This window comes from Rhinolophus sinicus, chromosome 17, assembly GCF_057876585.1.
Source record: "Rhinolophus sinicus isolate RSI-liver-muscle chromosome 17, RSI-T2T, whole genome shotgun sequence".
Classification (NCBI taxonomy): Eukaryota; Metazoa; Chordata; class Mammalia; order Chiroptera; family Rhinolophidae; genus Rhinolophus; species Rhinolophus sinicus.
In genome coordinates, this window is record NC_142517.1 from 18972040 (window position 1) to 18986600 (window position 14561).

Genomic DNA, 14561 nt, shown 5'->3' on the forward strand with positions numbered 1-14561 from the left:
TGCTGCATTCTTTGAGCCTAGAATAGTACACTCAAACGTAACAGTCCTCAATAATGTCTGTTGATATTTGTTAAATTAATTCTGGCAAGTGATAAAAGAAATGTTGGCCACGGAAAATTCTATCACCTTAAAGATTATTTTGCTGATTGCATTTTAATGAAATTTATCTTTCAAGAAGTCATATTTGCTTTAGTATTAAAGATGAGAAAAGTGAAAATAGTTTAATGTAATCTTCACATTATATATATATATATATATATATATATATATATATATATATACACACACACACATATATACTAAAAATTTTCAGTGGACCTTTATTCACTTCATTATCTACTTAATTAACTTCATTAACTATATATGCACAATAAAGAATAATACCTTAGAGCATAAAACAGTAATATAATAATGAATGCAGCAGTGTAATAATAAACATATATATCCTGATATATTTAAATTGTTATACATATTTTATTCAGGTATTTGTATGAAAGAACTATATTTTAGCTACAGATTACTTTGGAATTAGTTTGGAAGAACATTTTACGCAAATATGATCCAGATCCTAGTACCTACATTTATGGAGAAAAATGCTTACGTTCCTACACAACTACAATAGAAAGGAATATTTTCGTACAATATGATTTCTGTACGAAAGTGAAAAACAAAATGTTAATGTAGAATATCCATGCTTGTGTTAATTTTTCTTAATCTTAAATTTCAATATAAATACATCTATTTATCTGAACAGACAGAAAGGAAAACGGACATGGAGTACTGAAGTACATGAAATTTGAATCAGTAAGGTTGTTATCTTTGAATCACAAAGACACGTTTTTCAAATGAATGTAAAAGAACACAAAGTCCTATTATTTTTAATTACAAAGTTTTAAATTGATTTAAACTCAAACTAAACTAAAATTTCATATTTTACTTCAGAAAAAAATAGGAAGAAACTTTTTGAAGTTAATCATTCTGCTTTGTTTACTGATTTTATTGGCAGATTGTGAAAGGACCATTTGGTGTTAAGGATTGAAATTAACTCAGCCTTTGTAACTATAATTTATGAAGTCTTTACCCATTAATTAATAATCTAGTATATCTGTGTCCTGGAGAAAACCGGTTGGCCCACAAATAGGAGGATGGAGAATGGGTTTGGTCATAATAGAAATATCTTTAATTGTGTTCCACTCCTCAAATTTTCATATCTAAACTTTGTGTCATATTAATTCAAAGTATGTTTGACACAAAAGAAATATTTATCAGGTATAATCTGTGTACCAGTGAAGTTATACACATTGAATTTAGGTGTTACTTTGAAAAATATTTTTTATTTTATAGTTTTACATTTATTTTCATATATATTTAAAATATTACTAGTGTATAATCATACTTTTGAGATAACTGATATTTTTGGTTCAAATAATGATAAATGAAAAGTTAATTGAAAGAAAAAAAATTAGGTTTATAACAGTTCAGGCAGCACATGAATATAGAAAAGAGAAAGCTGATGGTCAATGACTGAAGTCTGAGGAATTCTGCTTTAAGGTTGTTGTAATTTATTGCTATATATTTCCAATATTTCTTCTTCAATGTAGTATGGGATTAATTTCTAGTGGTGGTAGGCCTATAATTTACTATGTAGGGAAAGTACAACAGGAATAAAATAATTATAGATTCTGTATCTTAAGAGTAGATAAATGACCCACATCAGATGTCATCCACCACACACAATATTATAAGCACTTTATAATTATTATCTAAAGATTCTATTCATGTAGATATTACTTATTGTTATGTGTACCATTCTGAAAGAATTCTAGACATAAAAATCACTCCCTGTAGATTTTTGACTTCCATTTAACCCTAAAATGACAACTAACGATATTTCTAAAAAATATGTTTTTAAGAAACAGTTTTATCATGTGACGATGAAATAACATTTTGAAAATTTATGAAAAGCAACACATTCTTAAGCAAACTTGATGTGTGGAAACTTGAGTCATTTTCTTCCTATCTTAGTGACATGTTTAGTACTTCTTAGAATGCGGAAGAGTCTGTTCCAGAACAGTATTTAATGCTATATAATATGGGAGGTGTAAAAGTGCCCACAAAGAGGCAAAAAACGTCTTATTTTCTGGAGAGGAAAAAAATTCAGGAGTTGGGGAGAAGGCAGACCTGGAGAAAGGGAAGAAGATGATAATGGAAAAAATCTGTTCCTAATTTCTGATCCTAATTTTGCATCCCACAAGAAGAAAGACCATCCTTTACCACTTAAGAGTAAACTCAGAATCTACCTCATCCAGGATAGGAAGTTAGAGCCCTTATCTGTATTTCCCTGCAGGGAAAGAAACGAACACCAAACAGTGAAAAAGGTGAAACTCAAATACAGGTTCTCACTGTGGTCAACTACCAAGAGAAATGCCATATGTAGTAACAAGATCTGGAATTTACTGTGTTAAAAAAAATTCATACCTGAGCCATTAAATTGATATCACTAGAGAACATTTTAGAGTAAATTTCCGTACATAGCTATACGAAGTATGCACAATCTACAAGTAAAACAACACTTTATTGTACTTGTGGATGTATTATTAAGGCATTACATATGACTCATTCAAATTTTTGTCTGGTTTCTTTTTTAAAACAATTTTATTAAGAATATAGCTAGCATACAATATTATATGAGTTTCAGGTACATACCATAGTTATTCAATATTTACATACCTAAAGAAGCGATCACCTTGAGAAGCCCAGCAATCATCTGACACCGTACCATACTATCATGACATTACTGACTATATTCCCTATGCTGTACATTACATCGCCATGACTTAGTTGTTTCATACCTGGAAATTTGGATCTCTTCTTCTGCTTCACCTTTACCCCATTTAAAAATTTTTCAATTACAGTTAACATTAGATATTATTTTATATTAATTTCAGCTGTACAGCATCGTGGTTAGACATTTACATATTTTAAGTGATTCTCCTGACTAGTCTAGCACCCACCTAACATTATACATACCTATTACCATATTATTGACTATATTCCCTATGCTTTACATCCCCACGACTATTTTGTAACTACTAATTTGTACTTAGTCCCTTCACCTTTTCACCATGTCCCCAACCTCCGTCCTATCTATCACCTTGATAAATCAAGTACCCATCTGACAACAGTCATAGTTATTACAATACTACTATGTTCCTTATGCTATAACCTATATCCTCATGACTACTGTGTAACAACCGATTTACACTTCTGAATTCCTTTCTCTTTTTCACACCCCACCCACCCAAAATATCATCTGGCAACCATCAAAATGCTCTCTGTATCTATGAGTTTATTTCTATATTGTTTATTTGTCTATTTTGTTCTTTTGATTCTACATATAAGCAAAAACACATTCATCTGTCTTTTTCTGTCTGCCATACTCCACTCAGCACAATATCCTCCAGGTCCATCCATGTGGCTACAGATAGCAAGAACTCATTCCCTTCCATGGCTGAGAAATATCCCATTGTATATATGCACCACCTCATCTTTATCCATTCATCCATCGAGGGACACCAAGGATGCCTCCACATCCTGGTCACTGCAATGAACATATTGATGCACAGATCCCCTCAAAGCAGCATTTTGCATTTCTTCAGATCAATACCCAGAAGTGGGATTCCTAGGTCCTTCTTCGTCTCTTGTTACAGCCATTGTTTTAAAGTCTGTTTTGTCTGGTATAAGTATTTGTCTGGTGTAAGTATTGCTACTTCAGATTTTTGTTTGTTTCCAGTTTCGTGAAATATCTGTTTCCATCCCTTTGCATTCAGTCTTTGTGTATCTTTCAATCTGAGTCTCCTACAGGCAGCAGAGGTAAGAGTTTTATTTTCTTATCCATTCATCCCTCCTATGTCTTTTGATTGGAGCATTCAATCAATTTACGTTGAAACTAATTGTTGGTAGGTATAGGTATTGCCATTTTCTTATTCATATTTTTTATCTTTTTTGTTTGTTCTTCATCTTAATAAAGTCCCTCTAATATTCCTTGTAAGACTGGTTACCTGGTGATGAACTCCGTTAGCTTTTTCGTGTCTGGGAAGCTCTTTATCTGTCCTTCGACTCTAAACGATAGCCTTGCTGGGAAGAGTAATCTTGGTCGTAGGTCCTTGCTTTCCATTACTTGGAATATTTTGTGCCAATCCCTGTGGGCCTGCTAAATTTCTGTTGAGAAATCAACTGACAGTCTTACAGTAGAGGTAACTGGTTTTCTCTTGCTGCTTTTAAGATTCTCTCTTTGTCTTTAACTTTTGGCATTTTAATTATGATGTGTCTTGGTGTGGGCCTGTTTGGATTCATCTTGTTTGGGGCTCTCTGTGCTTCCTGGAGGTGTATGTCTATTTCCTTCAGCAGGTTAGGAAAGTTTTCAGTCATTATTTCTTCAAATAGGTTCTTATCCCTTGCTTTCTCGCTTCTCCTCTGGTACTCCTATGATGCGAATGTTGTTATTCTTGATGTTTTCGCAGAAGTAACTTAAACTAGCCTCATTTTTTTTTTTCTTTTTTCTTTTTGTTGTTCTGATTAGGTGTTTTCTGTTACATTGTCTTTCAAATTGCTAATTTCATCTTCTACTTCATCTAGTCTGCTGGTGATTCCTTCTACTGCATTCTTCATGTCAGTTATTGTATTCCTCATTTCTGACTGGTTCTTTTTTATGGTTTCTATGTCCTTTTTTTTACTCACTATCTCTCTATTGAACTTCTCATTAAGTTCCTTGAGCATCCTTATAACCATTGTTTTGAACCCTATATCTGGTAGGTCACTTGCCTCTATTTCATTTAGTTCTTTTTCTGAAGTTTTTCTCCTGTTCTTTCATTTGGGATGTATTTCCTTTGTTTCCTCATTTTAGCTGTCTTTCTGTGTTTGTTTCTATGTATTAGGTACATCTGCTACATCTCCCAGTCTTGGTCGGGTGGCTTTATGTAGTAGGTGTCCTGTGGGGCCCAGTGGCACAGTCTCCCTGTTCTCCTGTGCCAGGTGCTCCAGGAGTGTCTCTTGTGGGGGCTGTGTGTGACGTCTTATTGTAGTAGAGTCTTGATTGCTCTTGTAACATCAGTGGGTGGGATTCGCCTTCAGGCTGACTGGCTGTGGGGTTTGGCCACGTGCACAGCTTACAGGCCGCTGTGCAAGGAGCTCACCCTATGAGAAGAATTCACCCCAGTGGGCTCTGGTACCTGCTGAGACCTCCCTTTGTGTTTGCCACTTGTGGGGCTAATTGTTTGGTGCTCTGCTGTGGTCCGAAGCGAACCTCCAAGTATGTTGGTTCTGGGGCTCTTGGGAGGGGATCCAGTGCAGGCCTAGGTCACCCACTGCCTGTTTGAACTTTTCTGAAGTTTTAAAAATCAAATATATTATTTTAAATATAGTTAGGATACCTGTAAGTAGATTATAGATGAAAGTAATCATGAGTTTAAAAGAGCTCTATGTTTAAGTACCGTTACTCTCTGTTGTTTCTAATGACATACGATGCAAGGATATTTTACGGCACATTAATATGCACAGTTCAATAGTCCTATAGAACTACAGCTACAGAAAACAAGTACATGTGAGCACACAAAGACTCCTGGTGATAGCCACTCAGCTGAGCCTTTCCAATTCCTGATCTACAAAATCAGAAACAAAATAAAATGGTTGTTTTATGCCACTAGGCTTCGGGGTCATTTTCTATGCAGTAACAGAAAATGGAGCAGATAAATGGAGACAATACACATACAGTGATTACTAAATTGTTATTAACATAGTATTTGTTGGGCAGTGAACATTTTTCATGGGCTCCTAAGATTTATTTTATGGGAAGAGAGCTCTGCTTACAAACTACTCTTGGGTTTTCCAACTCCCTTGTTTGCTCCTCCTACCAGAACATGGGAGATGTCTGACTGGTAACTATGGACACTGTATTAGATATGCTTTTCTGAACCATTTCCCCGCCCCCTCTTTTTTTTTTTTTTTTTCAGAAAGGACTTTCCTGTATAGACCACAGGTTCTCCATTGAGCTTAGTCATTCTTTGACTTAATAATGATCACAGGAGTGAGCTTACAAGATCCAATGCTACTCAGGACTGTGTTGGGTAAGTCTATCTAATTTTATAGTTCAGTATAAGGACATGGACTTTCCTGCAGAGTTATGCCTCATATATTTTCTCCCCATTTATTTCTTTTGTGTTACCTGGTGACTGGGAATTTTAGCAAGAAAAAGGGATACTATTAATTGAGATCCTTTTCTTCAAAAATATACAATGATGACCATATTTTCTAAATTCATTGTTTATTGTTGTTGTTCTTTTTCTTTACCTTTGCATAACTTTATGGAGTTATTAGTTTGAACCATATTATGTTGATGATATTTCACTGTCTATGACCTAAAAATTAGCAATTTCATCAAAAATTTGACAATGTATGTATGATGGAAAGTTTTGTTTTGTTTTATTCTGTATTTCTTAAGCCCCTATCAGGTGCCCAGTAATCTGGTAAAACCATTTTTCTGTTGAAAGGATTAGTTGTTAAATTTCATTTAAATTAGAATTAGAGAATTGTTTTCCAAAGTATGGCCTGAAGACCATCCATATAATGCCAACTGATGAGTTTAAAGACGCAACCCTAGGTCCTTTGCTAGACATACTAAATCAACCTCCAGAAGTGGGATTCTAGAATTTGCATTCTAATAGGACTCCAGTGATTCTTATGGCAAATATAATCTCAAGTTATTTTCCATAACAGTGATATGATCTCAGTATACTCTGTGATAGTTAATGGTCAATCAAACCTTAGATATCAGACTTTATGGAGTCTATTAACAACCAGAATAAAAGAAACAAGATAAATTCTGCCTCAAAAATTATGAAATATAATAAAGTAAAAAAAAAAGTTTATTGAATATTTTGAATATGCTAATGATGTTGAACTGCATTTTACAATGCACCTATCAGCTTTTAATCCACATTTTAAAGATGAAGAACTCATGCTTAAAAAATAGTTCAAAAAATATTGCCAAAGCTAAAGTATCATAATTGGCAGAGTTGAGATTCAAAATTAGGTCTGTCTCCCTTTAAAGCTCACCTCAACCATTCAAGTCCTGAATTTTGGTTGTTGAAGAAATAAGGAATGCTGTTAAGAGAAAAGAAGCCTAACATCCAGAAAATAAAGTGGGGACCTTAAAATAATTTTGGAGAAATATCATGATAGAAAGTAGATACAGTAGTCTTAATTTTTTTGTCCACTGGATAAAAGTTGTATTTGGAACAAGAAACGCATATTTGGGTTTCTATAACTGTTTTGTAACAAATAAACCAAATTAAAAAAAAAAAAAAGAAAGAAAAATGTCTACTTTAAGAGATATAGTTCTTAGCAAACAAAAACTAATTGATTATTTCTCACAACTACTAAAGAAGTAATTGTTGTTTGTAGTTTTGGGTAGCCTGGGGCTTAGAGTGTAGAAGAATATATCACACTCTCAATTACTTGATAGTTTGCATAGACAAAATAACTAAATAAAATATATTTATGTCGTACTCTTAGTATATATATATAAAGAGAATCTATTAAATAAAGAGCAAAGGCTACCATTGAGAGGAGAACTTTTAGGAATTTTACAGTAGTCAGGAAAATAATGAAAGAATAAATTAGAAATATGATGGCACAATTAATAAGGGTATGAAAATTATTACTCAAGTAACGCATCTAAAGAAACGTACTCATTTGACATGAAAGCAATTACCTACAGTTTTATATATCCAATTGCTTTTTGACAATTTTAAACATTTTTATGGAACTACAACTCCTTTCAGATTTGCCATCTGCACCATAATAATATCTATGATTTTCTGTTAAGAAAATATTAAAAGAAACTTCATTGTCTCTGGCTAGTCAGAAAACTGTAAATACCATTCATATTTTATAAATTTGATTTTCAACTTGTACATACAGAGCGTGCCAAAAATTGTATACAGATTTTAATAAAGGAAAAAAACTGTATTAAAATTGTAACACTCAATATATACCAGTAACAAAAGATGAATGTAAGTCATGTGTATACATTTTTTTGGAACCCCCGTATAAGTATATAAGAATAGTTTATTACCAAAAGAGAGATATTCTCTTAAAAATGCCATCATGAGGAGGAAATGAGTCACAGAATGGTGATGCATATGCAAATATATTCTTTCAGGAGAGAAATAGTAAATGGACAGGGAGTAGCCTCTGTTGAAAATCTGTGAAGTTAAGATGTTTAAAATGACATGATGAGCTGATAGGACAGAAAGTGTATTGTGGATGAACTGATTTCAATCTTTTGTACTATCAATGTTGTTAAGTAAAGTTACTTATATTTTAGAAATTGAAGTTACTTATATTGCAGAAATCAATTTAAATTAATGAAAGAGGTTGAAAGGAAGTTTGTCGTTAACAATGAGAAAAGAAAAGTGATCTATAAGTGGAATCTTATAATCTTTACATGTGTGAAAATGCCAGCCTATCATATCATTAATTCATTACCTTTAGTTTGTTTCACTTTTGTCTATACTTGGACTTTTACATGAATAGTTATGAAAAATAACAATTATGAAAATCCATAGAGCGTAGTGAAACATACGATGATGTTTAATTGATTTCTAAGTAACTTGCATGAATTCTGGTGAAAGTTCATCACCAACTTACATGGCAGTGACATCTCCAAGTGTTGTATTTTGTTGTATTTGTACTTTTTATCTTATACGATTCTAAATTGTTTAAAATTGGATACCTAACTGTTCTACAGCACAAAAACAATTCTAAAGAGTAGAGTTAAATGACAGAGCCAGACTTTTGTGAGTCTAAATAACTTCCATTTTCACAGCACAAGTGGGGGGTTTAAAATTGCAATAAGATATTTTATAGATTCAATGTATATCAGAAGTCAACATACACAAACTTAAAGATACCAACAACCTAAGACCAACAACATATCTTTAAATGTTACACTTTGAGGTTTTTTTTCCCTCTCAAATTATTTTTAGGCTGACTGTGGTAGCTACCTTTTCTTAAAAAAAAATACATTGTTAATTTCATTCCTAAAAACACTTGGTTAATTGGAATCCAATGTGAGATACAATAATATTCAAAACACCAAAAATACAATAATATTGAAAACCACTATATATTAAGTTGTTGTTACCTTATCGCCTTCAGAAAATGTGATGCCATCCACGGCTCTTTTCCAAGTGATTTCTGGAACAGGCTCCCCTTCTGCTTCACAGATGAGTGTGACTTGACCATTCTCATACGTAGTCTCATTTTTAAGCTGTATTATGTGAGGCTGTACTGTAAAGAATATATACATTATTCAATCTGCATTGGAGGAAAATATTAGCTTTAGACTTAAAATTCATTGTGGACATTTAAGTTCACATTAGTATCGTATGGAATTGCTAACTTTGTACCAGTTACAGCAATATGCTTTGTTTAACACTGTGCCAAGAGACCAAAGTACAGGAGAAAAAGTTAGAAAATAATTCTCACCATTTATCATTATAAAAATATTTTGAAGTTCTTGTATAAATAAACATCAAATTACAATTCCTTCCAAAATTTTGCCAGTTTAAGAGCCACTTTATTACTTTTTTATTCTCTTAAACTACAAATTAAAAGTTCCTCTTTTAAAGTCACAGGTGTATGTAAATGAGCGTGTGTGTGCATGTGTGTGTATGTGTATATGACATCCACTTATTGAGTGATTATCTCTTAAGCTTTTAAAACAATTTCACCAAAGAGGGGAAATGATGATTGTACCCTGAATATGTAGTGATTATAATTAAGTACCATATTAAAAATATTTATGAAGTAAATATATATGTGTGTAATTTTAAAGCTTTTAAAACAGTTTCACCAAGAGTGAAAATGATTATTGTACCTAAATATGTAGTGATTATAATTAAGTACCATACTAAACATACTTGTGAAGTAAATATATATGTGTTATTTATTTATATTACTCTAATTTATTTATTTTGATCTCAGTTTATCTTAAAATATTATTGGAATTGTAGCTAAGTATTTCTTTAAAATTATTATTTCTTTAAAATGGAGAACATTATGTGTACACATTTAAATTATCTTGATTATTAAATATTATGTCCATCCACAAATTTACGTAATACCACAGGGTATAATGTTTGTAAACTCTATTATCTGCATTTCTTAATTTTTCACTTGTTGTAACATAACAAGTTCACTTGTTAGAACAAAAGGGATAAAAACCAGCACCTGTTACTTCGGGACAAATAAAAGGTTTTGTTTTGTTTTGTTTAATCTTTAGGTATAATTAATCATGAAATATAAATAAGTTGTTCTTAATCTTAAAATAATAGATTCCTGATATCAGAAATATAGAATATACAATTACTAAAAATGCAGGGTTTATTCCATTGACTTAATGAACTTAGTAATATTTATACTATATATACAAGATCTTTATCTTTTTTTGAAAGCTGTTAGAACTCTGGGTTTTTTCTTCATTTTTATTAAAATTTATTGGGGTGACAATGGTTAGTAAAGTTACATAGGTTTCAGGTGTACAATTCTGCAATACATCATCTGTATATCACATTGTGTGTTCAACACCCAGAGTCAGTTTTCCTTCCAACACTATATATTTGGCCCCCTTAACCCTCATCTACCACTCCCCCTCCCCCCTTTCCCTCTGGTAACCACTAAACTATTGTCAGTGTTTATGAGTTTTTGTTTTTTATTTGTTGGTCTTGTTCCTTTGTTGCTTTCAATTTTATATCCCATATATCAGTGAAGTCATATGATTTTGGGTCAAACCCAATACAAATTTGTTCAGTGTTACTTTACAAAAGTGATGCAGCATATAATATTGCATGCATTATTTTCTATTTTTTATTAGTTTCAAATGTAAAAAAAAATAAAAAATAAAAACAATTCATGCATTATTTTCTATTTGAAAAGATGAAAATGTTAGAAACTTTATTTATGTTGTCACTCAGTGCCACCCCGAAAAGTAACAAATAAATAAATGGTATTTCATATGAGCTCATTGAAGTAGATTGAGAACATTACTCTTGGGAATTATCTCAGGGACTATCATTTCTTTTTTTTTTTTATACAGAGTCACATTTATTTAATGTTTTACATTTGAAAGTACACCATTTTTTTTTAAGTGGGGAATACGGCTGAAACAAGTTAGGGGCTTTCTATAGTTTGTAGTAATTTTAAGTTTGTTTATTCTTCCCTCTATGTGAACAATTTTCTCTTGGCCATTAGCTTTCTTGACTTCTCATTGTTAAAGATTTTTGCTTAGACACATTTATCTAATCATTACCCTTCTCAGTAACTTTCCAACACCAGGCTGTCCAAAATAATAGCCCGCTTTATCCAACACTACCTGCTTAATCCACTTTCCTTTCTTAGAACATCTTATTATTCCCGCTTTATTTAATTATTTTAATCTATTTCGGTATATTTATTATTGTCTGTCTCATTCAGCTAGAATATAAGCTTTATAAAAATCCCTCTGGTTCAGAAAAATATTTCTATTAAATGACCATAGGACCAGCTGGCAGAGGACTTGTTCACACGTGTATTACCACTCAAACACTGGTCCTTCTTACTCCTACAGAGTTCTCCCTTCTTCCTGCCTCCTCTCTTCATTGTAAAAGCATTTTGATTACCATGTTTTTAAAAACGAAGAAAATATACTAAATGTTAGTAGTACATGTAAGTTTTAGTGTTATGCTTTTTAGAGAATACTCATATTCCAAATAATCACCAGCAACATTTTTTATAATCTTGAAAACATAATGGAAGCTTAATCAATAATTTTTTAAAAATCCCCAAAAAACAAACAAAAAATCTTATTAGTCCACTACTCTTTCTAAGATTCCCAAAGAAGGTAATATGGCTTTTTGTAAGTATGAAAGATATTTAAAGTATATTTCCTTTTAACAAAATGAAGTGAGGATATTTAATTATAGTTATAGGTGAATGCTTCTTAAGTATGGCCTTATAGGTGTGCTCTTTTGAAATATATTGAAAGTAAAACTGATCCCAACTTGTGTCATTTAAAGATTTATAAAGATCAACATATGTATGTGTGTGTGTGTATATATATACATGTATGTGTGTATACACACACACACACACACACAGAGGGTCCCAAAACATGTATACACATTTTAAGAAAGGAAAAAAACTGTATTAAAATTGTAATACTCAAATATATACTGATAACAAAAGATGAATGCAAGTCACATCTGACTTCTGCAATTACAACAGGTGCTCAAAAGTACCATCAGCGCAATTTTAATAGTTTTTCCTTTCTTAAAATGTGTATACCTTTTTTGAAACCCTCTGTGTACGTAGATATAGATACAGATATAGATATAGATATCTATCTATCTATATCTATATCTATCTATATATGTAATAAGAAATCCTAGTATATATAATTTCAATGAACTCTCCTCCAGTCTCTGTTATGAGTCAGCCAATACTTTATGAAAATGTACATGAGGAATTTCATGTAATTCTTAAAATAATTCTATCTGGTAGCAGCAATTTTAAAATCTATTTTAGAGATGAGAAACCTGAGATTTAATTTTGGAAAGTCAAATAGTTCAGGTATGTGACAGAGTAGAATTTGACATGACCTCCCTTGAGACAGCAGTTGTAGCCATGATGATGTAATACTTACCGAAGACTTGGAGGAATGCCTGCTTTTCATCTTCTCCTGCCTTATTTGTGGCCTTGCAGACATAAGGACCCCCATCACTATTGATAATGTTCCTCACGGTGAGTTCTGTATTGCTTCCTTTCAATATGTACTTTTCATTTTCTTCGATGAACTTGCCATTCCTAAAGAAGAAATGAGAGGTTGATATTCATAAATCTGACTTCATTACTCAGGAAACAACTCATACTCAACTTTTTGATCTGTAGTTGTCAATCATTTCATGGCTACTGTGATTGACAGAAAAGCCTATATACTAATCAAAAGCATAGTTTTAGTAGCCCAGTAAAACGTAATGCATAAATATTAAAATTGTACTTGAAAATTGTTGTGACGTTAGAGACAAGAATAATATTTGAGTTATGCTGCAATCATGATACTAATCTTTGGCAAAAAAAAGATACAAAAAAACAAAACAAAACAAAACAAAAAACACTGGGTCAATCTGTACTTTGATTACTACCCAAAAAATTAAGTTTCTTTGATGATTTTAATTTCACAGACAGTTTTTTATGTTGGTGAGTCACAGTGTAATCATCAAACATATTTATTTACTAGGTTCCTGAGATAAGTTTCATAGAATATCTATGGAAACATCCTTTAAAGAAGTTTCAAGGTAAATGCAATTTAAATACATAACCAATATAACTTGTAAATAACTACTGACAATAAAAGGGTGAGAGGAAAGAATTATGTGAAAATGTTGTTAGAGAAATTGTGCTGAATAGGATAATTTAATTCATTAATAAGGAGAAGCAATCACTTTGTTTGTTAAGTTCCCTCATAGATATAAATATGTTTTAATACTTGCCATGTTCTTTCTGAATTTAAGCCATATTCATTCTGCCTTAATTTGACTCATTGTTATCCACTAAGACACTTTTTTTTAACAATAATTCAAAGAAATATTTTAAATATTGTTAAATCTGAAACAATTTCTACAATTACCTTTAATATGTGTTCAGGCTTCTTATGTTGCATATACGCTTTCATTTTATTTTATTTTCATCTCCTCTTCCTCTTTCTCCTTTTCTTTCTTCTCTTTATCTCTCCTATATTTTTCTTATAATGGTGTTTGGGATGGTTGAATTGATTTTAAAGTACACTAACGTAAAAAGTTTAGGTTCTGTCCTCAAGGGTTGGGAGATGTACTTGGGCATACAAGTTTAAATTTAAAAAGAAAAATCTCTAAAAGGATACAAAAAAATTTTTTTCCTATATTGAAACAGAACATTTCACTGATACAATAAAAGATCTTTCCAGTGAATTTAGTTTTGCTTTCCACAAATCACTGGTACATATCTTAACATAAACCTTATATCCTTCTATGACTCAATAACATCTGTTTTTTTCAGCTTCTAGTGAAATCTCTAACTATATCATAAAATGGACAAAAAATACAAAAAACAGGTAGAGTTCAAAATTAGGGTTTATAAACTACCATTAGCAAATATATAGTGCTCTGTATGTTTATATGTTTTCGTATGTTTACTAATCCAATATTTATAACTATATAACATTTTAGCATTTGTGTCTAGAATTTAATATATAGAGTTTTCACTGCAGTTGGTGATAACAATATTTCTCAATCTATTCAATAAAAAGTACTCATCTGTTTAACAGTCAACTACTACTACTACTACTACTACTCCAGAAGTTTCAGTAACTTGTGATTTACACAACACTTTGCCTATATTATTTATCTTGCTGAATACTCACAATTAGCCCACAGATGTGTATTTTCCCTCCCTACCCTCATTCACAGATCATAGCTAAAATTTTA

At 31.7% G+C, this 14561-nt stretch overlaps 1 protein-coding gene across 2 annotated transcripts in view; it reads right to left on the bottom strand.

The window, feature by feature from the left end:
• Window positions 1-14561, bottom strand: part of NCAM2 (neural cell adhesion molecule 2) — a 446058-nt gene that overhangs the window by 136084 nt on the left and 295413 nt on the right. For both annotated transcript variants that reach the window (XM_088794499.1, XM_088794500.1), the window contains exons 7-8: window positions 12743-12903; window positions 9206-9351 (exon numbers count right to left, since the gene is read on the bottom strand). In XM_088794499.1, coding sequence (XP_088650625.1) covers window positions 9206-9351; window positions 12743-12903 — 307 coding nt within the window. The remainder of the gene's footprint in view (window positions 1-9205; window positions 9352-12742; window positions 12904-14561) is intronic.